A 22174-nucleotide genomic window follows, 5' to 3' on the forward strand; every position below is an offset into this window, starting at 1 on the left:
ATAACTCTAACTTCTTTATAAGAGACTAAATGAGAGACGCGCAGAGTTTAAGGTTTTATTTAACCTGAAAATGTCACACTGACTACATCAAAAAATCTCAGAAGGATCAAACTAAGCTCCATCAGTTTCTTTTCACACTTGTTATCCAGGTGCCTGGGTGGTGGAGCCCATCTCAGCTGTGATAGGTGGGGATACACCCCGGTCAAGTCATAAACTATTATAAGAAATGGGTTGTCCCCTAAAGAGGTCAATCAAAGAAAACGCCACAAAAAATAATGTTTTGTTATTAAAACAGGAACTTGAATTTTAAAGAAAAAAGGGAGAGCTCAACCAAAAGTCATTATTAGGTACACCTCTACACTACTACCATGGTGTGATCCCCTTTTAGCCTTTGGTATAGATTCAAGAGGGTGCTGGAATCATTCCTCAGAGATTTTTGGTCCATTTTGACATGATAGCATCATAGTTGCTGCAGAACCGGTACCGGTCTGTGGCCCAGAGTTTGGGAACCGCCATCATAGAGGATTTGTGTGGGAAAATCCCAGTAGATCAGCAGGTGGTTTTATCCACCTGTATAGATCTATTTTAACCAGCACACCCTCAGTCTCCTCTTTCGTCTAACAGGGAATGACTGGAGCAGATATGTAACTCAAAAGACACAAAAAAGGAATTAAGATAGAGAGTGTGTGCGTGCGTGTGTGTGTGTGTGTGTCTGTCATCTTTTGAAAATAAAGTGCTGTGTCATAAAATGAGTCGAAATGAATTAACTAAAGCGAGCGAAGTAGTTGGTAATGTGGTAGAAACCATAAACCTGTGTGTCCAATTTGTGGAAAGTGGATGAATATTCACAAATTGTTGTTTAATTTGTGGTTGTGGATACAGCCAGCTCATTTTATTATTATTTTTTTCCTCTTCCTTCTTCTTTACAAAGACATGTGTTCAAGCGGTTGAAGTTCCTGGGCAATAAGACTTTATCTCATGTGGCCACGCTCTTCTTTTTATCGATTTGGCACGGCCTTCACTCCGGGTACATCCTGTGCTTCTCCATGGAGTTCTTCATCATCACCGTGGAGCGACAGGTCAGTTACAGGGCGCAGAGCTGGGACTGGGTAACTCGAACTGTACGTTTTACTCAGAAAGTAGTGATTGTGCTGAGTTTGTCAAACTGTCCTCATGCTCTGTATAAACTAAGTGTTGCATTTAATGTATATTGATTACAACTGTGGCATTAGCTCTGTTATATACTGAGTGGTGATGCTCTTATTGAATCAAATGCTACTATTGATTAAATGCGCATCACTAATGAGAATAATTGTGACTTAAGGTTATAGATTAATTCTTCTATCTTGATGTGACCTGTGTGTGTGTTTGTGTGACAGGCCCAGGCACTAGTAAAGGACAGTCCTGTGCTGACAAAGCTGGCCAACAGTGCACTCTACCCACTCATCTATGTAGTCCAGCAGTTTATCCACTGGCTCTTCATGGGGTATCCTCTAGTGGCATTCTCCATCTTCAGTTATGACAAATGGCTCAAGGTAAATCCAGAAGTCACAGTTCTCTTGGTTCCTTCTTTCACTTCTCTTTGAAAGGAACCCCTGACCATTCACTTAGGGCAGCATTTCATGCATTTTAGCCACACGTTGAACAGGAAGTTTCAACTATAAGATGTTACTTTTCAAATAAATTCTCTTTAAATACAATTTTGAATTTAATTGTGCCAAATAGGTGAAAATTCTCTGTAAAGGTGTAGATGTGAACCCAACCCTGCCTTCCGTCTTTCAATCCTACTTCAGTGGATTCGTGGTGCCACATTTGTGTCCATGGATCAGTGATTCTCAAACTCTTTTTATCAAGCCCCCAGTTAAGATAAGAATGTTCTCCATTCACACCCACAGAAATTTATGACAGAACCACAGTTTTATGAATCCTATCAATAAAAAAAAAATAGCATATAAGCATAATGATCACAATAGCACAAGTGAACTTTTGTTTCCTTTCCCTTAGGCACAAAAAATCATTTATTCAAATTAGTTCCACTCATTATTTTTCATATTTGTCCACACCCCACCTGCAGCGATTCTGCGTCCCACCTGTGGTGGCTGTGCTACGGGTGTTTGTATTTGGCTATGCAAAGTCAAGCTAACACATATAGATGTGCTCACATGCTGTCCTCAAAAAATAACAAACGAAAAACCCTCGATGGTAGAATGCTGATTTAGAGAGCATAGTTCTCCACAAAGGAAAGGGAGTGCCAAAAATGATCAAAGATCAGAAAAGCAGGATGAGCAGCTGCAGGGAGCAGTGTTCATTATCTGAAACACTGTTTCACTTCACTGTGTTTGTGCTGTTGTGGGTCCCTTAGCTTAGCTCCTGATCAGAGGACAATAGTCTCAACAGACAGTCCATATGTGTTTGACACTGCCCCCTGGTGACGGTACACAGCTACAACATTCAGATGAGGGTATTCAAAGTTCTGTGTAGGACTAAAGTACAACCACATCAGTCCCTTAAAGCATGCCGTGTATAAACATGTGCAATATTATCTTTATTTTTTTAATATTAAATGCTTAATACACACTTTGAGCCACAAAGGCTGCTATTTTTTGTGTGCAGTGATCTTTGGATTTATGATATCAACTAGTTGCTGTGTTTACAAAGCTGCTGTTTGTGACATACCGCTGTGCTGCCCTGATGGCGGAAAACCTGACCACGTCTGTGTCGGTTTAATGAAAGATCTTTTGTGAACTCGACCGCGGGAAGGTCATTTGTGAGGAACACAAACACAATTTTTGTTTGTGCCATTTCGCGTCTTTTGTTGTGCAACATACAAAGCACCTCAGACTAGAGGAGAACCGGAGGCGTTTAAGTTTAAACTTGAAGGTTTATCGGGTGCTAAAAAACTGCAGCTATTCATGATACTATGATTGGCACTTTTCTGGTGTGTTGTCACATTGTGTTACAGCAAAAAGTTTCAAAAGTTATTATTCTTGCCAGACAACCTTGTGTGTGTGTGATGGTTTTTTTTTTTGTTTTTTTGTTTTTTTTGTTTTTTTGGTGTTTTTTGGCCTCCGTGTCAGAACTCCCGCGGTGTCGATGAAAAGAAAAGCCACTGAAAAGACTGATGGGATTGAATTTTCATCTTTCTTTTCTGTACTGCCTTAAAGGAGATTTATAAGGAACAGTCAGCAACAAAGCACAAAAAAAGCATTTATTTAGGAAATAGAGTGGCTAAGTGGGTTACACAGATGGTCTGAGAGATGGAAAGCAGCCAGGCAGGTTTCAGCAGAGAGAAACTGAGAATTGCATGTGCAGATTATGATTTGACTGTTCCATCTTTTTTCTCTTTCCCCCCTCAGGTGTATTCTTCTGTTTATTTCTGTGGTCACCTATTCTTCCTAGTAGCATATTTAATATTGCCATACCTCCGTAAGGCGCTGGTGCCTAAAAAGGAGGGGAGAGAGAAGAAGCAGGAATAATACTTGATACTAGAACTTGGCGTGGTAAGCAAACTTGAACAGCTTTGCTAAGCAAATAAAGACATTTCAGTTGTGCGTGAATTGGTTTTTAACATGTCTGTTTCCTTCAGGTCCATCCATCGTTGAGGCTCAATACTCACTTAAGGGAACTGCGACTTCCAAGGAGCAGAACGGAAAATATTTTAAGGCCTTTTAGTAATATATGTCCATGTTTAAAACGAAAAAAATAAATAAATTTCTATATATTTTTGTGTTTCAGGCGGGAAGGGTGTTTTTTTTATAAACATTTGGAGAGATGTTTACAGGAAATTACCATTGTGCCACAGGGGTGTAATTGTGAGCCAATCAGGAGCAATTTCCTGTTTTTTGTCTTTTCTTTTTTAAAATTTCACCACATGTGGGACTCGTTTGCTGTCGACACAGAACTGCACACGCTCACAAGTCACGGGTTCAGAGTCTGTTTTTGGCTCTTTTTTTATTTTTTAAATGCGTTGTTCTTTATTTCACGTCCACATTGAGCAGGAAGTGTGAGCACACATGTGGCACTTTCTGATGTTGTGCTACGACATGTATAAGAAGATGGATGGTAATGGTAATCATCATCAGGGCTTCTTCTTCCTAAATGGCTGCCAGTGGTTATACAAGCACTCTAAATCACACACTGTACACTAACACCCAACTCTAAATGGCCTTGTATTAATGAATGTTTTTACAGTACATTTGTTCTGGATTTAATTTGATTTGTTATTGGGGGTGGGGGAAAAAAATAGAATTTTATAAAGTTAACATGTTTTATGAAAATGAACTTTTTTGTAGCTTTGGATAAGATTTAATGAAACGATTTGCATTGTTCTCCCGCTTTTCCTCAGTGGTGGTTTTCTTCTCGCCACATCTCCTCTTCTCCCTCTGTTCTGTTTATGCCAATCTGTCTTTCTGTCTGCCTCGATTCAAGCCCCTCGACTCTGAAAATGCACAGTTGTGAAAGTGAACAGCCCTACAGTCACTACAGTTAATTGTTTTGCTTCTTTTGGTGTTCTGATTTTATATGAAAAGGGGGGCGAAACAGGCTTTTTTTTTTTTTTTTTTAAAGGGGGGGGGGGGGTGGAATTTTCTTTTTTTGAACTGGAAGCAAACAAATAAAATGGTGTTTGGGGGGGGCGGGGAGGGGACAGTCCTGGCTACTAAGTGGAAGGTTCCCATGCCTCCTTTATTCTGAGGGGTGGGGGGGCTGTTATGTCTGATCCATGCATTGCTGGAGAAAGGCCTCTGCCTCTGAGGCCGGTGCGCACACACACACCCATGGAAAGGACGAACCTCGCTGTAACGACAGCCCAGATTTTTGGTAATATTTATACATGACACAGTGATTATTAATTGATGTGAACTGCTATTCCAAGAGACTTCTTTTTCATGCCTTACTCCTAAAAGATGTAGAAAGGAACAAAAAAAATGTATGTGGCAAAGAGATGGGGAGGGTGGTTTTTTTTTTTGTTTGTTTTTTTTGTTTTTTTTGTATAATGTTAAATAAAATGCTGCTTTCAACCTCTGGCTGTAGTTCATATGTTTGTGCTTTCATGTGCCTTACAGGGGCAAAAGGGGGGTGACATGACGTCATTTTGCAGTGTGGACATGGGAGGTTTGTGTGGCAAAACTAATGATCCGAAAATAAATCTTAACAGAAAAAAAAACCTATGGGGCAGCTCGTGTGTTACTCATCTAACCATGATGCTACTGCTGGAGTTTATTTTTATTTGTTTGGAGGGGGGGATAAACGTGATGAGATGGATTGCTGTGTTGAGGTCTGAGTCACTCTCAATGTGCGTTCAACAGCAAAAAACAGCCAGAGCAGCAGTCTGGTACGGAGCTGGTGGGGGCCGGAGAGAGAGAGATGGAGAGGGAGAAGGACGCAGTGTGGGCGGGTTAAGAAACGCCGAGAGGGAGGGGACGTAAGCGTAATATTCCTACCGTCTTTTTTTTTGGTCCCGTTCCTCCTCCGTAGAGCCGAAAAAAAAAAAAAAAAACAAGGGCATCCATCGGTGTCTTCATCCTCCTCACATCTCATCACACAGCCTGGGAGATAAACCCTCCTGTCCGGGTCTTGGGTTGTTGAGAACATCCGCCTGTGTGCGTCTCCACCTGGAGGACTGGGTCGTTTGCAGCCTGCGGGGGGATCGCCGTGCTGTGCCGAGCGGCAGGGGCGTGAGAGGCGGATGCTGCGAGCGTAGAGGCAGGGTACCAACCAGGAGCATCACCGCACTCAGCACGGTAATGTCAGACCTGCAAGTTTCTGCTCAAGCAGACCTTCATTTCTGCGACATTCAGCCTGCTCGGGCTCCCGATGCGATGTCTGAACACGGCTATCGGCAGCCATGTACCCGGAGCTGTGTGGTAATGTGTGTCAGTGCAGGCAGGCTGTGATATAAATCGGCTGCAAATTGTCGCATAGTCGCATGTTTCTGCTCCTGAATGTGTGTGTTTGTGTGTCTAGCCTTGAACAACCTGTGACCAGATGGACTCTTCTGTGATATATTTCCTCCTTCTTTTTTTTTTTTTTTTTGGTTTAATCTGTGCTGTCCTGTAGCTTTTCGAGGACTGCAGCAGTGAAGGTGAAAAAATAATAGAGGTTTCTTATATCAGGTTAGGTTAGGGGGGAAAATGCAGCTGCAGCCACATCTGAAGAATGAGTCCTTGAGGGGTTTTCAGCTCCAACAATCCACAATGAAAACCTGGGAAAACACCCACACATGCCACCTTTTCTCCTGACACACACTCCTGAGCAGGTATGCATGTGATCCACAGGCTATCCTGGGCTCTCGAGCTGAAACCACGCCACTCTCGTGATGGTGAACAGCTTCTCGATCGTTCATGTTCCTCCTTGTGTAGCCTCTTTTTTCCTGTGTAGGTCTTACATACGTGACTCTTGCACAGTGATGTTTTTGCACACACACAGGCAGCACCAGCTGATAGGCCTGATCTGTCTCTCTGTCTTGTTACTGTTCCTGTCTCCTCTCACTGCTGATCAGTTGTTGATGCATGTACTGTATTCCTCCCCCTCTCTCCTCACCCCACCCTGTTGCCCCTCTCCCCCCCTCCTTTTTTTTCCTTTGCTCCCTCAGATGGACAGAATGAATTTTCTCTCCTTCCTCCTCCTTTGCTTGACTTCGGTTGCCATTGGCAACAAAGGTCAGTTCCTCATCCTTTTGACTGTTAATTGTGAAGTATTGAGATGATGGTTTTGAGGCAGGACCGTGGCTGTTTTGGCCCGAACTGTTCCTTTATTTACAGCTTCGACGCCTCGCTCGTTCAGCAGCACGTTTGAGCCCTCATACATGTTCATGACCCGGTGTGTCTGTGTCGCCTGTGGTGTGACTCTGAGAAAATGATAAATCTGTTTCCCCCGTCTATAGCAGATTTATCATTCTGGAGAAGCATGACTCTGCTTCAGCATCATTGTTCCTGTGATTATCGTGTTGAAGGAAAGGCGGATGAAACGGGCGGCGTGGAGGGAGAATGTCAGAGGAGAAGAAGGTAGAGGAGCGGAGACGCAGGGAAGACGAGGAGATTGAAGGAGATGGAGTGTCAGAGAGATGGGGAGGTGGGGGGTGGGAGGGGGGTGTTAGGAGAGAAAGAGGAGAAGGAGCTGTGACAGGAGAGGACGTGCCGAAAAGATCCATGCTGATAAGCGGGGGGTGGGGGGTGTAGAGAGGTGGTACGTGAGATCAGGTGACACGAGGGAAAAGAGAAGAGGAAAAGTGTGAGATACTGGGCTATTTGTGTGTGTGGGTGAGGAGGGGTGGGTAAATGTTGTGGAGCGATAGAGTGAGAGAGAGGGGAGGAGTGCCAGGGGACACAGAGAAGGAAGAGAGATGGAGTGAGCTGCCTCTCAATCTGTAATCCGGGATGTAATCCACGGGCCTGATGCTCAGATTAATGCTATAGCAGGGCAGGGCAGGGCAGGGGAGGGAGGGGGGATCAGCAGAGGGGACAGAGGGCAGGAGATAAATGACCAAAAAAGAGACACACACCAGAGGACCATGGAAACAGAGGAGGAGGAGAGGATGAATGTCTTTGATTAGGGCTGGGTATTAAACCTCAGTATGTGTTTGGTGCCAGCTAAAATTGGTTTGAACCAGTTGGTGTTACAAACTGTCTGGCATGCTCACATTTGTGCTCCTTACTTCTTTTTTGCTCAGTAATTTTTCTTTTATGTCATATTAAATAATGAAAGCATGCATATATAATTTGGACATTTGTGAAAATGTAAAAATAAATAAATAAAAAAAACCCTTCTATTAAAGTATATGTAGCTATCGCTGCAATTAATAATACTTTCATTGTCACATAATCTGCCTAATTTCTTGATTAAGTTCTTGATATGTGGATTAATTATTAACCACTTAGCTGCAAAAACATTCAAGACAAAGCAGCATAATGTCACACCCGAAGATGAAGGGGTTTGGCAGAAACGGGCATATCTTTTTAAAAATAGTCTGTTTTTAGTCACGTCTTTGCATGCAGTTTCATTAAAGCACAACAAAACCTCATAAGCAAATTTAGTTTTAACAGAAAACCCATTATAGCTGGTGAGTCCGAGCTCATTTTCAGATACAGCAACGGAGCGTGACGGGCTTAAATGAAAAATACATTACGGCGTGCTTTTTTAAAAAGTGTAATAGCAAGTAAAATAGAAATACCTCCTCCAATGTTCTTAAGCTAGTTCGACAATAAAAAGCATCTTGTGTTTGTGCTAAAATGTTCATGTCTTACTGGCATTAGAATCAGAAAACTTTCACACGACACCCTCGCGCCGTCTCTGAAGGGAGAGCGGTGCGATCAGATTCAGAACCAGGAGCATTTTTCCTCTGTTCCCTCTCCTCTCTCAGACGAGACAGCAAAATTAGTTCCAGTCAGACTTTATGGAGAAAACTCACTGTGAAGACAACAAAGCGATTGCCAAACAAAAGTCCTGTGCCTGTGTCTGATTTCAGACTCTGTGTTAAGAGATTGAGGACAACAGAGGGAGGGCACTCCGGCTTTTGTTTTTGCTCTTTGCTGGAGTGTAAAATCGTCATCCTTCTGGCTCATTAACTCGCCCTTTGATCACTCAGCACAGAACATTCAGCACCAGGATGAATAATTAATTTGCAATTAAAGGTTAAATTCAGAGTAAACCTGAGGCATTTGATTCTGACTCTGTTTTTTTTGTGAGGCGCCTGTGGCAGGTCAGTTTAGGTGATTGATATGAGAAGTATATTTCTGTGTGTGGGTGTGTGTGTGATAGGGAGAAATCTGACTGGCTTTAATTACACTGTCAGACAGGAAGGTGTGCAGAGTGGTGCTTGACATGAACAAGGGCAGGTGGTCCATGATGGAGAAGAAAAAAGGGGGTTGGGGGGCGAACTGTGAGATTGTGAACGTGCTCAGACTGTCTCACATCCATCGTGTATTTTTCCCACTCGTGCACACTCTCACCGTGTCCTCACCCATAATGAAGAGTTAAAAATAGATGCATTGGTTCCTTCTAATTGCTCCATTTAACCCAAAGCCTCCTCTCTGTGCCGTTTAGCCAATAAGCACAAGCCATGGATCGAGACAGAGTACCAGGGGATTGTCATGGAGAACGACAACACCGTGCTGCTCAATCCCCCTCTCTTTGCCCTCGACAAAGATGCTCCACTTCACTACGCCGGTAACACCAACTGCAATAAGAAGCATGGAAGAGCATAAAGTTGATGCGAACATTTTTGATGTGAAGCCTGTGGTAAAATAGGTCAAATCATCTGCTCGAGTAGCCGGACCGAAATCATCTCACTGGGTCAAATTGGAAATGATGTGACTTTAATTTTATGGACAGATTGATGCTGCAGCTCTGAGGCCGGTTTGAGGTTTATTTATGTCAGTTTACATACTTGAACTTTTACTAGTAAACACGAGTGCTCATTTTTCACTTCGAGATGTCAGACTGCTGCCATTTCCAGCCATATTTCCCAACAGACGGTCTCTATATTAAAAGCAATGTATTCAGTCACAGAGTCCACTATTTTTAGACCATCATAGTGTAATTCAACCCTTTGCAGGAGCAGTCAGCGGCGCTCTGCAGCCTGATGAAATGAGGTTATCGTGTTTGCACTTGCAGACCTGGAAATAACTATGTTCAGTCAAATTAAAAAAGATCAACTTAAATTACTCGGGGGCTCCCTGAAATTTATTGGACCCGTGTCAAGAATGAAGAGGAAATTAGCTGTTTGCGCACGAACCTTCGACTTATGTCAGCCAGGGAAGATCCGCTTCATTTTGAGTCGCAGCTGCAATCTGTTTCATTCTATTCTGATCATGACTCCCGGCGTGAGATAAAGTGCCACTTAAAGCAATATCTAGATAGTTATCGGCACATTTCTGGTGTAAGGATAGATGATGTGACCTACAATCTGCTGAATATTACAATAAATTGTCACAGTTGGTTCAATAATGTAGCACTGCGGGACATTTCCCTTCCCACTGTGGGTCACGTGTGATCTGTTTGTCCTAATTTATACAGTATAACTTATTTAAACTTGACAGTGGGTTGATTAAATTGAATTTTTGCTGCTGAAAACATTAAAATAACTGTTTGATTGAAGGAGATGTGCACAGTTTTTAGCAGAGATTCAAAGCTGGGAAGATACATTTGAACAGTGAAGCTTTTTTCAGAGAACAGAGACGCCACGATCTCCTTCATTTTTAGTCTAGACCGGACCAGGGGATTTGCAGCAGAGCTGTGCTGCAGGATCTCAGGTGTACTGTGGAGGAATGTAGTTCACAAACACTTAGAAACGTATGATGGAGTCACAGCGTGGAGTGCTTTAAAGATAACGAGTAAAGCTTAACCAATCAATGCTCATCAATCAAAGCTAAGCCAATGCAAAGCCGCTCTGTTTAGTTATGTAACCTCGCATTAGTGTAGAGTTCCCAATTCAGACAATGCTTTTTTCTTTTTAATAAAGACTGCAGTATAATTTCATTGATTCTACTATCTGTCACCGCCCCCCTTTCCCTCACCCAGGTGAAATTTGTGGCTTCCGGGTCCATAATGGCCCCTCGGGATCCGGTTCAGTCCAGTTTGAAGCTGTGGTCCTAGACCGCTCCACCGGTGAGGGTCTGGTTCGGTCCAAGGAGCCGCTGGACTGTGAGAGCCAGCGGGAACACAGCTTCACCATCCAGGCCTATGACTGCGGAGAGGGACCTGATGGAGTCAACAGCAAGAAATCCCACAAGTTAGACCCCCACCCCCCCTAATTTAGACAGATTTTTAATCCTTTCAGCAATAATCAAAGTCAGTGTTTCAGTCTCTTCTAGCTATGCATTGTAAAAACTGTGCATCCAGCACTGCTTTCTGTTTTTCCAGTAATCTCCCTACTTGTGTTTGTCTTCCCGCTCCTGCTTCCCTCAGGGCCACCGTGCACGTTCGTGTAAACGACGTCAACGAGTTCTCCCCCGTGTTTGTTGAGCGCCGCTACGAGGCCTCAGTCCCAGAAGGGCGTCTGTTTGACCGAATCGTACGTGTGGAGGCTCTGGATGCCGACTGCTCCCCGCAGTACAGCCAGATTTGCTTCTATGACATCATCACTCCCAATGTGCCCTTTGCTATTGACAACGACGGTGAGATGAATCTCATTTTGCAAATTAGAGCCTCATAGACTAATCCATATTTCTCCTTTGATTCCAACAAAAATACAATATGCCCGCCAGTCACCATATTATTTCCTTATTTTCTCTCTTTCTTGGGTGGCCTTGGTTTCAAATAGAATAACAAAATTCAATATTCGGATCTGTATTCAGCTGCTAAACTCCGGATGTCCTCAATACATGAAGAACATACACACCAGACGCTGCTGCATAGCGACAGAGTGAAAAGATTTGCAGGCACTTATGATTCTTCTCCTCTCAGGTAGAAACCAAAAGATGTTAAAATAGACTTTGTGTGGGCGGACGATTGTTCTGTCTCTGCATCAACATCGCAACAGCTGTTCGGCTTAAAGGGGGCTTATTGTGCAAAATCCACCTATTTTTTGTATTTTTGAGTATATTTGGGTTTGTATAACCCCAAAACTGTGAAGAAAGATCGCTTGCTTGCTTCTTCTCTTTCTGCAGAGATCAGGAAGTGAGCCTCAAAATTTACTGCCCTGTTTGATGTCAAAAAGAGATAAGCACAGTCCTCAGCAGTCAAAAGACCTTTCCCCTTAGATTATGAATAAGGCAAGCGCAACTATTATTCCCTCGTTCAAGCAACTTTTCCTAACTCCAACATGTAATGTACTCCAGACACCTGAGGACTCAGTGTCCCAGTGGATTACATATGTTTTGATGACAAAATCCTCAGAGGTGATCCCATATAGGAGCGATTCAGTAATTACAGGTACTCTTTATATCAACTACTTTTGCCTAATTATCGAGTTGTTTCCACAACATCCATTCATTAGCTTAAGTGCTAATGATTTGGGAAATATTTAAATGGAAATAAACATTGAGATCATTATTTTATGCTATAGATTTAAAAAACAAGTGAGTTTGAATGTTCTCAAATCTGTTACCTGGAAGTTTGGAGGTTTTCTGTTAAACTGATTTAAAAACGTGAAGTTTGAGTTTGATAATGGATTTCCTGTGCATGATATCATCAGGGGTACATATGTTTTCAACATAAATCCACATTACACTGAATTTACAGCTATTCAACATCCTTAAGTAAGATGTAAGATTGTTGTAAGATTTTCTTCCCTAGAAATACCCCAACATTTTTATTGTAGTTCAGCCAGCATTTAAAAGATTTATGACACAAAAAGCACACATTACACAGCTGACAAAGTAACACATTTAACAGGACGCATTAGGAGAAAGAGAGAAACCCTTATTTCAGATAGAAGACATTTTATTTTCCTTTCTGTGTTTCTATAAATATGAAGCCCTTATCTAACGCTGCTTCTCAGCAGAAGATAACTTCATCTCCCTGAAACATAAAACACTTTGTTTAATAGTTTATGCAACACTGCAGTGTGATCGCAATGATTTAAAGGAGCAGTTTGCAGTTTTTCCAACCTTACTTGTGTCGTGGATTCGATTACACAAATGTGTAAATGTGTAACCACTGAATTATATCAAATATACCTCATGAAATCATTGCTTTGTTGACCTGAGTATTGCTGAAAATGATACTGAGTCTAGTTTATTTACTCCATGTACCATATCCTGTACTCAGACAATGTAACAGTGTTCAGATCAGTTATATTAATCCGTTCTAAAAGTAATGTTTACTGTGTAATTGCACTTTTTTATATTTAGCATGTTATTTCTATATAATGGCACTACTAATAAAAATAACTCATATTTAATGATTTTATAAAAATCAGAAACACTCAGTAAAAGCATAAGCTATGATGGTGGGCCCATTTCTTTCATTTTAGGCCCTTATGCTAACTGCTAAGTGCTAACATGTCATCTCAGGAACTGTTTAAATAAACTTTCTCTGCATTGTTGTTAAAATAATATCTTAAGGAAATACACAATACAAGCAATTAACTCTCTCTATACAAACAGCAATGCTGGGGCAAACTGCTGCTGTGTAATAAGGGTTTGTCAGTGAGTTTTAAAATACCTTTCTCATGTTTTAATTATTATCTTAAACAAAAAAATGATGAAACTAGACGTGTATCCTAATGTTAATTTGAATAGTAAAACTTGATACTTAGTAAACCAGACAGCACCAAAAACAAGCAAATTGTGATACAGCGGGCACATATTCTGCAAAGTAAATAATGAAACCCATGGACTTTTTGGATTAATTAAAAAGAAATTTGCTGCAGTACAAAACTGATCATCGCTTAAAGTGAATATTTAATAAGTTGATAAATTTGACCTGTGGATATTTAATGTTGCTCTAATTATCCATAAACTCAAATAAATCACTGCTAGAACATGAGGCTGTTTTCAAACTGCAGATTAAAATGAGACCTGGTTTTGACCAGAATTCACTTCACAAACATGGAGGGTACCAGTGCGTGTTAGTCTCTGTCATAGACATTAAATTGGTGTTAAATTGGAGTTTTGCTTTTCGAATTATGACATGAAACTGATGCCTGAATCTGGCTGTAGATAAAATCGTTCTGAACAAAAACAAGATTTTGTCTTCTTGAACTGGGTGTAAAACTGATTTGGTTTAGTGGAGCTCAAAGGCTCCAAGGAGGTCATGTGACCACCTCCTGCACTTTTTTAATAAATAAAGCTTGGAAATGCTGGAAACAATAACAATTTCAACCCTGTCATGTGCTCTGAGAGCCTGAAAGTTAAAAAGTAATCAGAATATAAAGGTCAAATTTCAGATGACTTCATTAAATAAACTAAAACTGCTATACAAAAAAGAATGAGCTGATTTTTAGGGAGTTGGGTTGGAGGCACTGATTTGTTCTTCTTGGTAAGCTGTGCAGTTAATATGGCCTATGTTACCTTTAGCTTTGATTCATAAGAACACAGAGCACAAAACCATACTCACTAACTGGAGGTTTGAATCCTGACAAAGTGCCTTTCTGTAGCTGGAAATGTTATATTAGGATTATTTGACTACACCGTGAAGGTTATTTATATCAGCGGTCCCCAACCCCCGGGCCTCGGACCGGTACCGGTCCGTGAGTCGTTTGGTACCGGGCCGCGAGAGTTGAGGCTCAGGTGTGAAATGTATGGTTTTCAGGATTTTTATCGGTTTTTAGCGTTATTTTGTTATCGTTTTTATCGTTAACTCGGTTTTCCTGGGTCTTTTCACGTGTGTTATGAATAAATCTTCTTTTTTTCGGTACCGGTACTAGTTTTATTTTGTTGTATTTATCCGCGACACCTTAGAGGCCGGTCCGTGAAAATATTGTCGGGCATGAACCGGTCCGTGGCGCGAAAAAGGTTGGGGACCGCTGATTTATATGTTAACAAGCTGCTGTGTTGTTGCTGCTGTCTTAACTTACAGAAATACAGGAACCTAAAGCTGATATTTGGTTGTATTTTAGTGATAAAATGCTGAACGTGTAGGCATTTTGAGTAACAGAGTCCCAAAGCTTTCTCATTCTTGGTGTTGATGCCCCATGTATTATTGCCAGTGTTATGAACTTTGGTCTCCACAGAGCAAGGCTCATGTTTTTGGTTTGACAGCTTATTAAAAATATATTTTTTATCTTGTTGGTAGACCGTCCCGCTGCACAGAAGCATTTACACATTTATCAGTTTTTGCCAGCAGACAGAATCGACGAGGAGGCACCTTCACGCAAAACAAAGCTAAGAGAGCCATTAGATGTTTTTCCTCCTCAGGTGTGGGACCTAATTATGCTCCATCGCTATGCCCAAGCTGTAATGCGGAGGGATGACATGAGAAGGCGTGCAAACTTTAGCACAGATTTGGCCAAAAAGCGAGAGCTGGGTTTGGGTTGTTGTGTTTCCATGTTGCTTTTTGTGCTTCATTGCCATCAGTCACATCTGTTTGTTTCTTCTGCGCTCACATATTGTGTGTTTTAATACAGATTAATTCCCATTAAGCTGATCTCATCCACATACTTTTCCTGTTTCTGCTGTTAGTTAGTGAAAAGACTATGAAAAGTGACACAAATGTGACCTATTAAGATTACATTGTTAACAAGCCATATGTTGCCACTCTGCACTACTAAAATCCTGATTTTATAACCATGAGGTCCTCCGATAAAATCACTATACACATAAATAAAAAAAAATAAGATGAAAACAACAGCTGTCTTGTGATTTTGGTCACATTTACATGTAAAATGATCCCACAAAGAGCACGTTCTCCTTCACATCTATATTTGCTGCCCTGCGGTCGAATGCGTGCTGTGTGCTGCCTCTCGTCTCTGTTTGATTTAAAGCTCCAAACAATCTGTTTAGAACAACAATGAAAACCTTGAAAACGAATGAATATTGGAGCTTTAAACTGAATCCTTTGACTGGTTGGTTTGGGATCAACTGCTGTTTAACAGAGTGTCACAGCAACTGAGAAGGACCTGTTTTGGTATGACTGTGCAGAAATGTCCCAGACTTGGAGGGTTTTGCCGAGGATGAGCGGTTCCTTTCTTTAGGGGTCAGACTGATACAACAGCACAGCAACCTTTTGTTCCAGCTTTGCTCAAACGCTGTGGGCTGTTTATTGTCTATTTTCTGTTTCACTTTGTCTATTCTGTCCCTGTTTCTACCTCTGTCTCTTTCATCCCTCTGTTTTTCCCTCTCACTATGTCACACCATCTTCTTTCCTTCCCATTGTTTGTCAGCTGGCATGCTGAGTGCTGTCAGCCTATCACGGATACTCGCTGTTTATTCATCTTTATCTCTAAAAACAGGAAAACCCTTCAGTTTTTTATCCTGTTGTGTGCAATCTGTCCTCGCTTTCATATCACCGAGCATGACGCGTTTAACAGGGCAGTGGCTCTGCTGTTGGGAATGTGCCGGTTTTATCAATGAGTCTCTATTTGACCCGAGCTTCAGTTATGCAAAAACCTTGTGGTTGGGTGACTAATGTTCTATTTTTTTCCTCGGTTTATTTTTTGTTTCATTATTTTTCTCTGTCTCCTAGGAAACATTAAGAACACAGAGCCGTTGGATTCAAAGCGGCAGCGCGTTCACACCTTCTGGGTGACAGCCTTCGACTGTGGAAAGAACCGCGCTCAGGCTGACGCTCAGGTTGTTGTCACGGTCAAGCCGTCCTGCAAACCCGGCTGGATCGGTAATTTTTCACACGCACTTCTCTTTTTCTGATCTCAGAACAAGGCCGATGAGACTTTACACATACATGCGCTTTAGTTGTTTAATCTTTTCCTTTTTTTGTGGTGATGGGGGGGATGAAACTTTCACTTTGATTTAGAAAGTGTGTGGGCTGCCACTTGGATGAATCACCTTTGCATGTTTAGATCAAAAGAACTGTGTTTTAAAGAGGTGGTGTTGAATCTTAGTAATATCAAGGGAAGGTAACTGCATAATTAAACTGTGACAGTATATTTTTAGATCACACATACGACTACAGCAATGTTACGTGATTTTTCAGACAGTAGATTTCCTGTTTAAAAGAGGAAGTCCACAGAGGAGGTTCATGGATGTAGTGAAGGAGGACATTAGGGATAGATAGGCTGTATAATTTTAACACACCTTCCCCTTTTTAGCATGCTGGAGTCAGTCGGCTTTGACATTTTTTAAAGATAAAGGTAGTTGACTCCAAAGCGGTTTTCAGACATGAACTGTGGGAAAAACTGGAGAATCAAGTTGGGATATTGTCTGAGGTTGCATTCTCTCACATGTATCACACAGCAGGGGAATGTTTGCGTCAGATTTATTCTCACTATCGTGGTTTAGCCGAGACATGACGCCCACTCCCTCGCTGGGAAATCACTCCACAAATTACCCGTGGTAATTCTCACATGGCCGCAATCAGACACCAGGCAGACTTTGTGCTAGGGGAACTCGGTGGTTCGAGACATTTAATGTCCGAGTCGTCTGCGTTTGATGTTAAAGGAGTGTAGAAAAGGTGTGAAGGGCTCAGATGTTAAAGGTGAAGCGGGTATTGATACTTTTTTTTTCAGGATGGACCAAGCGTGTGGAGTACACCCCTGGGTCAGGCAGCATCCCTCTGTTCCCCAGCCTGCATTTGGAGACCTGTGAAGAGACCGTGTGGAACATCCAGGCCACCGTAGAGCTCCAGACCGGCCACATCGGGAAAGGCTGTGACAGAGACAGCTACTCCGACAGATCTGTGCGACGTCTGTGTGGTGGGTTCAGGTTTATGACTGAAAACATGTTAACCTTTTGACATCAGATCCGTTATTTCTATCACCTCCCTTTTTTGTATCAGGTGCTGTCAGGGGCGAAGTCGACCTGCTCCCACCTCCATCTCCTGCCGCTAACTGGACTTCAGCGCTGCCCACTCTCCCGTCTTCCGACTCATCTCTGATCTTCTCATTCAACGGCTCCAACCACGTCGCTGTCGTGCCCGATTCGGTTGTGTCCGCACTATCCGGCGACCACTTCACCCTCCAGCTGTGGATGCGCAGAGGTGGTGCCAACATCCAGCCTGCGACCACGCAAACCAGAGGAAATCGCAAGGAGGAGGAGACTATTGTCTGCAGCACCGTCAGGAATGGTAAGCGCTGTCCCTCGCACATTAATTTAGCCTTTCGGACTGCGAGTGATGTTGTGGTTATAAATGGTTTTGCTTCTTCACTTTTCTATCCACTCCTCAGTCATCTAAACCCTTAGAGGGTACCATTTTACCACGTGAGCTTCGGGGAAAATCATGCCCTGAAAAAAAAACTGTTTAAAGCTACTATCAAGGTGCTCTTGAGAGAGGCACTTAACCTCCAGCTGCTCTGCTTGTGCAGCCAAGTGGAAAACAGAAGAAGAGTAAAACACTGTAATTGTGCCAGGAACAATATTATGGGTAATGTGAATATTTTCAGCTGTGTGACTTTGTATGGGTGCAGTTTTCAGCAAGCTTTCCTTTCTGATAAAATTCACAGGTGAGAAAAACATGGTGGAGTTTCAGATTGAATGTAAACTCACGTTGTGCCTCTGCACCAGCAGCAGAAGCTGGCTGGTCCTTTTTCTTTTCACCTCGTGAGCGTGATGTCTTAGCAGTGTTTGAGGCACAAAGATTCACTTTGACTCAAGGATGAAATTATAATTTTTTTTGTCTGTTCTTAAACACCAAGTTCAATAAATGTGTTTGTGTTTTACTCAAGAATTAATATGCTAATTATTGCATACAGTTAGATCCATAATAGGTTGGACAAAGACACTATGTACATAAGTGACAAATAAAGTGAAGACTTTCAGCTTAAATTCAAGGGGTTTAACAAAAGTATTACATTAACTCTTTACAGCCATGTTTACACACAGTGCCCTGTTTTCAGAGGCTCTAAAATCATTGGATAATTGACTGATGAGCTTTTTCATGGCTAGGTGAGGCCTGTTTGCCTGTTATTTCATAATAAATGAAGCAGACATAGGGCTGTTCGATATAACGATATATATCGGATAACTATATAAAAACGTCTATTGTTTCATTTTACATCATCGTTTGTTTCGTGGTGTCGCAAAATAAACTGTTTACGTCAATATTTTTTCACCGTTTTGATGGTCACTGTAGTGGCTATATTAATTTCTTAAAGTTCTCACTTTCTCTTATATTTAATATAACCACACTACCAACGGACAAGCGTTTTTATGCGTTGTCGTTAGCAACAAGGACGGTAAAACCATCGCGTGTCCGCTTGTTTATTTTCCACATAAACCTTTCAGAATAAAGCTCAAGATCCTGTTGAGACTTTTCAAAATAAACTGAATCACGTGAAAGAGTATGCAGCGCATTTACGGATGAGAAGCAAAAAAGAGCCGTCAGGTGCTAAAAAATAAACCTTAGACTCAAACGTTAGAACAGGCTTTTCCCCGCAGCACGCTGTGTAATAAATACTCACAAAGAAAACGGCGACCGTTAAAACTTATGTCTAAAAATGTATAGTTTCATGCATCGGTTAAAACACTCGACTCCAGGTACACGACGCCCAGCTGGAAACACTTCACGCAAGTCGAGCTGCCCGAGATTCACAGAATTTTCAGAAAATGTAAATATTTTGTGATTTATATCGTTATCGGACGATAGATGCCTTATATCGGGATATGAGATTTTGGTCATATCGCACAGCCCTAAGCAGACATAATATCTGAAGTTGATTCAAAGCATTTAACTTGTATTTTATGGCTTTTTACTGTATTTTTTAAATATGAGACCCAAAGACATATCAGTACGAGGAGGGAGGGAGGCCATCACTAGGCTGAAAAGCCAAAATTAATCAGAGAGATTAAATAAACCTTAGGAGTATTTAAATCGACAATTTGACACGTTATGAAACACTAAAAGGCTTGAAAGACCACAGAAGCCAATGAAAGTGGATGATGACAGTATTTTTTTTTTTTTTTCATGGTTAAGAAGAACAACCAAGCCATGAAAACTGTCAAAGAGGTATCTGTATCAGTGTCAAGGTCTACAACCAAGAGAAACCTTCATTAATGTAAAAGAACGCGAAGGCCAGGTGACACTTTCCCAGAAAACATGTAAAAGAGCCTGAAAAGAATCTCGTTGGCCAGATTACACCAAGATGAACTTGTAGTAGAATGACAGTGAAACAGAAGCATCATCTGTTAAACATGGTGGAGGCGATGTTACGGCGTGGGCATCCATGGCAGCTAGTGGAATCGTGCAGCTAGTGTTTATTGATGATGTGACCACAGATAGAAGTAGCAGGATGAATTATCAAGTGTACACGCTCTGTTTAGATTCAGACTGCAAAACTAATCAGACAGCACTTCACAGTGCAAATGGATGATGAGTCAAAGCAAACTGCAAAAGCAAATAAAGAGTTTCTCAAAGAAAAGAAATGTTATATTCATCAATGACCAATTTATTGAAGAATATCAATGAGTTGATATTCGTCATCAGAGCATGTTTTTGATTTGCTGATGTCACCTAATACTGTGCAGGAGGCAGGTTTTGGACCCAGTATGAAGGACTCGAGAGGCATACGTGAACTCTAAAAGCTTTTCAGAATCACAAAATGTGATATCACAAAAGGATGTGACAAAGGACCAGGAGGAAGACACGGACAATTTAAACACAAGACAATTAGGTGAGGGGTAAACAGGTGGGAGACACAGCGATAACGAAACACGGGAAGTAAAGCTAGACACAGGGCACAGGAGACCAAGGACTAACAAATTAAAACGGGAAAATACTACACACCGAATCGCAGAGGAAAACTCGACAAAGCACAGGGAACACAGACGAGGCCGATAAATAAAACAAGACAGGTCAGAAAACAACAAACTTTAAATGAGAACAGAAACCAAGAACAAAGGGCTAAACACTGAGGAATTATAACTAACACGACACAAAGGGATACAAGACAAAACACAGAGGCTGGATTAGACCAGACACAGGAACAGGGAGGCAAGAAAACAAACTGAAACCAAGAACAGAATTAAATGCGAAACCTAAACCTGAGAACATAAATACAGGGGAAACAAATCAGGAAATGATCTAAAAAAGACACAAAACTCAAAAGTTTGACTTAGACTTAGAGACTGTAACAACTGAAGGCAAAAGGCAGAAAGACCCACAAACAGCAGCAACCAAATCTGGCCGAACATCTCAAGGGAGGAAATGCAGCATTTGGTGATGTCCATGGGTTCTAGACTGCAAAGGATTTTCATCCAACAACACTTAGTGCAAATTCTTGCAAAATCCCTTTAATTAAAGCTGAAAGTCTGCACTTTAATCACATCTTGATTGATTTATAATCCACTGTGCAGAGGGAAAACTACAGAAACTGGGTATTTGACCAACAAATGATTGCCCCAACTGTAAATCTTCTGTGCTACCATGTTGAGGATGTGCATACAGATACCATGTATTAGAATATAGCTTATTTGCCGCCACATCCATATTATGAAGCACCGTCTACTGTCAGAATCAGTGGCCGCTCCTCCGGCTGGAGAATTCATACCACAGCAAACCAGTAATTCTCCCCATTTCTTCTTTATTCTCCCAAAGAAACGCTGGATAATTTTAAGAAGTTCTGACAGGCCTGCGCCAATTATCTTCTGTTTTTCTGCTCTCCCGCTCCACAGATGACTCCTTCTCCCATTACTCCCTCTCCGTCCACGGCTGCCGCCTCTCCCTCTTCTACTGGCCCGACGTCTCAGCCGCTCGCCCCGTCAAGTTCTTGTGGAAACTGGAGCAGGTAACTGAAGGGAAGTGCAACGCTCAGCTTCGATGCTGTCGGTTGCACAGTTTCTTCTGTATCTCAAGCTCGAAATTAAGCTGAAATTGAAGAAAATTCAGTCGTTACTTTTTATGTCTGTGCCATGTCAAACATCAGAACCGTCCCTCGTCGGGAAATTCAGCTATTTTACAGATGAGAATATATGCAGAGCGATTGAAATGACAACCCTATTGTTTATCTAGATAAAAGGCTTTTTCTTTCATCTCCCGGGCTTTCTCTAACGAGATCATTTAAATGTTTCATGCATGAAGAGGATCTGTGCGTCATCCGTATTTACAAAATCAATTTCTGTTCGGACTATTTTGTGCAGTCCGTTCCCAGTAAAAAGGAAATGGAACAAAATGGAACTCATTTTCTGTTCTGATCACACCGCATCTTCTTCCATTTTCAGCACCGTGGTGAAACGCGCGGTCTCAGCCGGGTACAGGAAGATGTTTGTGTCACTGCACGTACCTTTTATGTGTCACAACATACTTCTCGGCTCTAAATCTATATCTTTCATCATAAACCTACCCGTGAGGTTAAAAGTCCAGCATGCATCAGAATACATGAATACAAGTAGCGAGGTCTTTCGGCACACCTGTATACCTGGATGCATGCGAGGTTACGGTTTGGTGTACGTGGTGGAGGGTGATCGGGGTTTGTTTTGACGGAAGCCACCAGTCTCAGACAGATTGAAGTCACATGGATTAAAGGATGCTGAGCTGATACAGAGAAGATTTGTTAAATCCCCCTGTCTGGACCTCAATATCTTATTACCCTGTCTTTCTTTTCTACTCCCTCTGCCTTTGTAATTCCCCTGTCATTTTTGTGCTCTATTCCTTCAGGTTTCACATCACTGATAAAGAAAGTTTA

The 22174-nt window shown here is 41.8% G+C and overlaps 2 protein-coding genes across 6 annotated transcripts in view; both read left to right on the forward strand.

The window, feature by feature from the left end:
- lpcat3 (lysophosphatidylcholine acyltransferase 3) overlaps window positions 1-4539 on the forward strand; it is a 35103-nt gene extending 30564 nt beyond the window's left edge. For all 3 annotated transcript variants that reach the window (XM_063486776.1, XM_063486775.1, XM_063486774.1), the window contains 4 exons: window positions 932-1079; window positions 1380-1535; window positions 3357-3500; window positions 3587-4539. In XM_063486776.1, coding sequence (XP_063342846.1) covers window positions 932-1079; window positions 1380-1535; window positions 3357-3476 — 424 coding nt within the window. In that variant the 3' untranslated portion in view covers window positions 3477-3500; window positions 3587-4539. The remainder of the gene's footprint in view (window positions 1-931; window positions 1080-1379; window positions 1536-3356; window positions 3501-3586) is intronic.
- Window positions 4540-5408: 869 nt separating this feature from the next.
- Window positions 5409-22174, forward strand: part of clstn3 (calsyntenin 3) — a 32297-nt gene continuing 15531 nt past the window's right edge. For 2 of the 3 annotated variants that reach the window (XM_063484647.1, XM_063484648.1), the window contains exons 1-9: window positions 5409-5741; window positions 6593-6659; window positions 9043-9165; window positions 10519-10729; window positions 10906-11114; window positions 16066-16215; window positions 17066-17251; window positions 17335-17622; window positions 21165-21277. In XM_063484647.1, the coding sequence (XP_063340717.1) occupies window positions 6593-6659; window positions 9043-9165; window positions 10519-10729; window positions 10906-11114; window positions 16066-16215; window positions 17066-17251; window positions 17335-17622; window positions 21165-21277 (1347 nt within the window). In that variant the 5' untranslated portion in view covers window positions 5409-5741. The remainder of the gene's footprint in view (window positions 5742-6592; window positions 6660-9042; window positions 9166-10518; window positions 10730-10905; window positions 11115-16065; window positions 16216-17065; window positions 17252-17334; window positions 17623-21164; window positions 21278-22174) is intronic. The other variant, XM_063484649.1, reaches the window with a different exon arrangement.

Source organism: Pelmatolapia mariae, linkage group LG10_11, assembly GCF_036321145.2.
Source record: "Pelmatolapia mariae isolate MD_Pm_ZW linkage group LG10_11, Pm_UMD_F_2, whole genome shotgun sequence".
Classification (NCBI taxonomy): domain Eukaryota; kingdom Metazoa; phylum Chordata; class Actinopteri; order Cichliformes; family Cichlidae; genus Pelmatolapia; species Pelmatolapia mariae.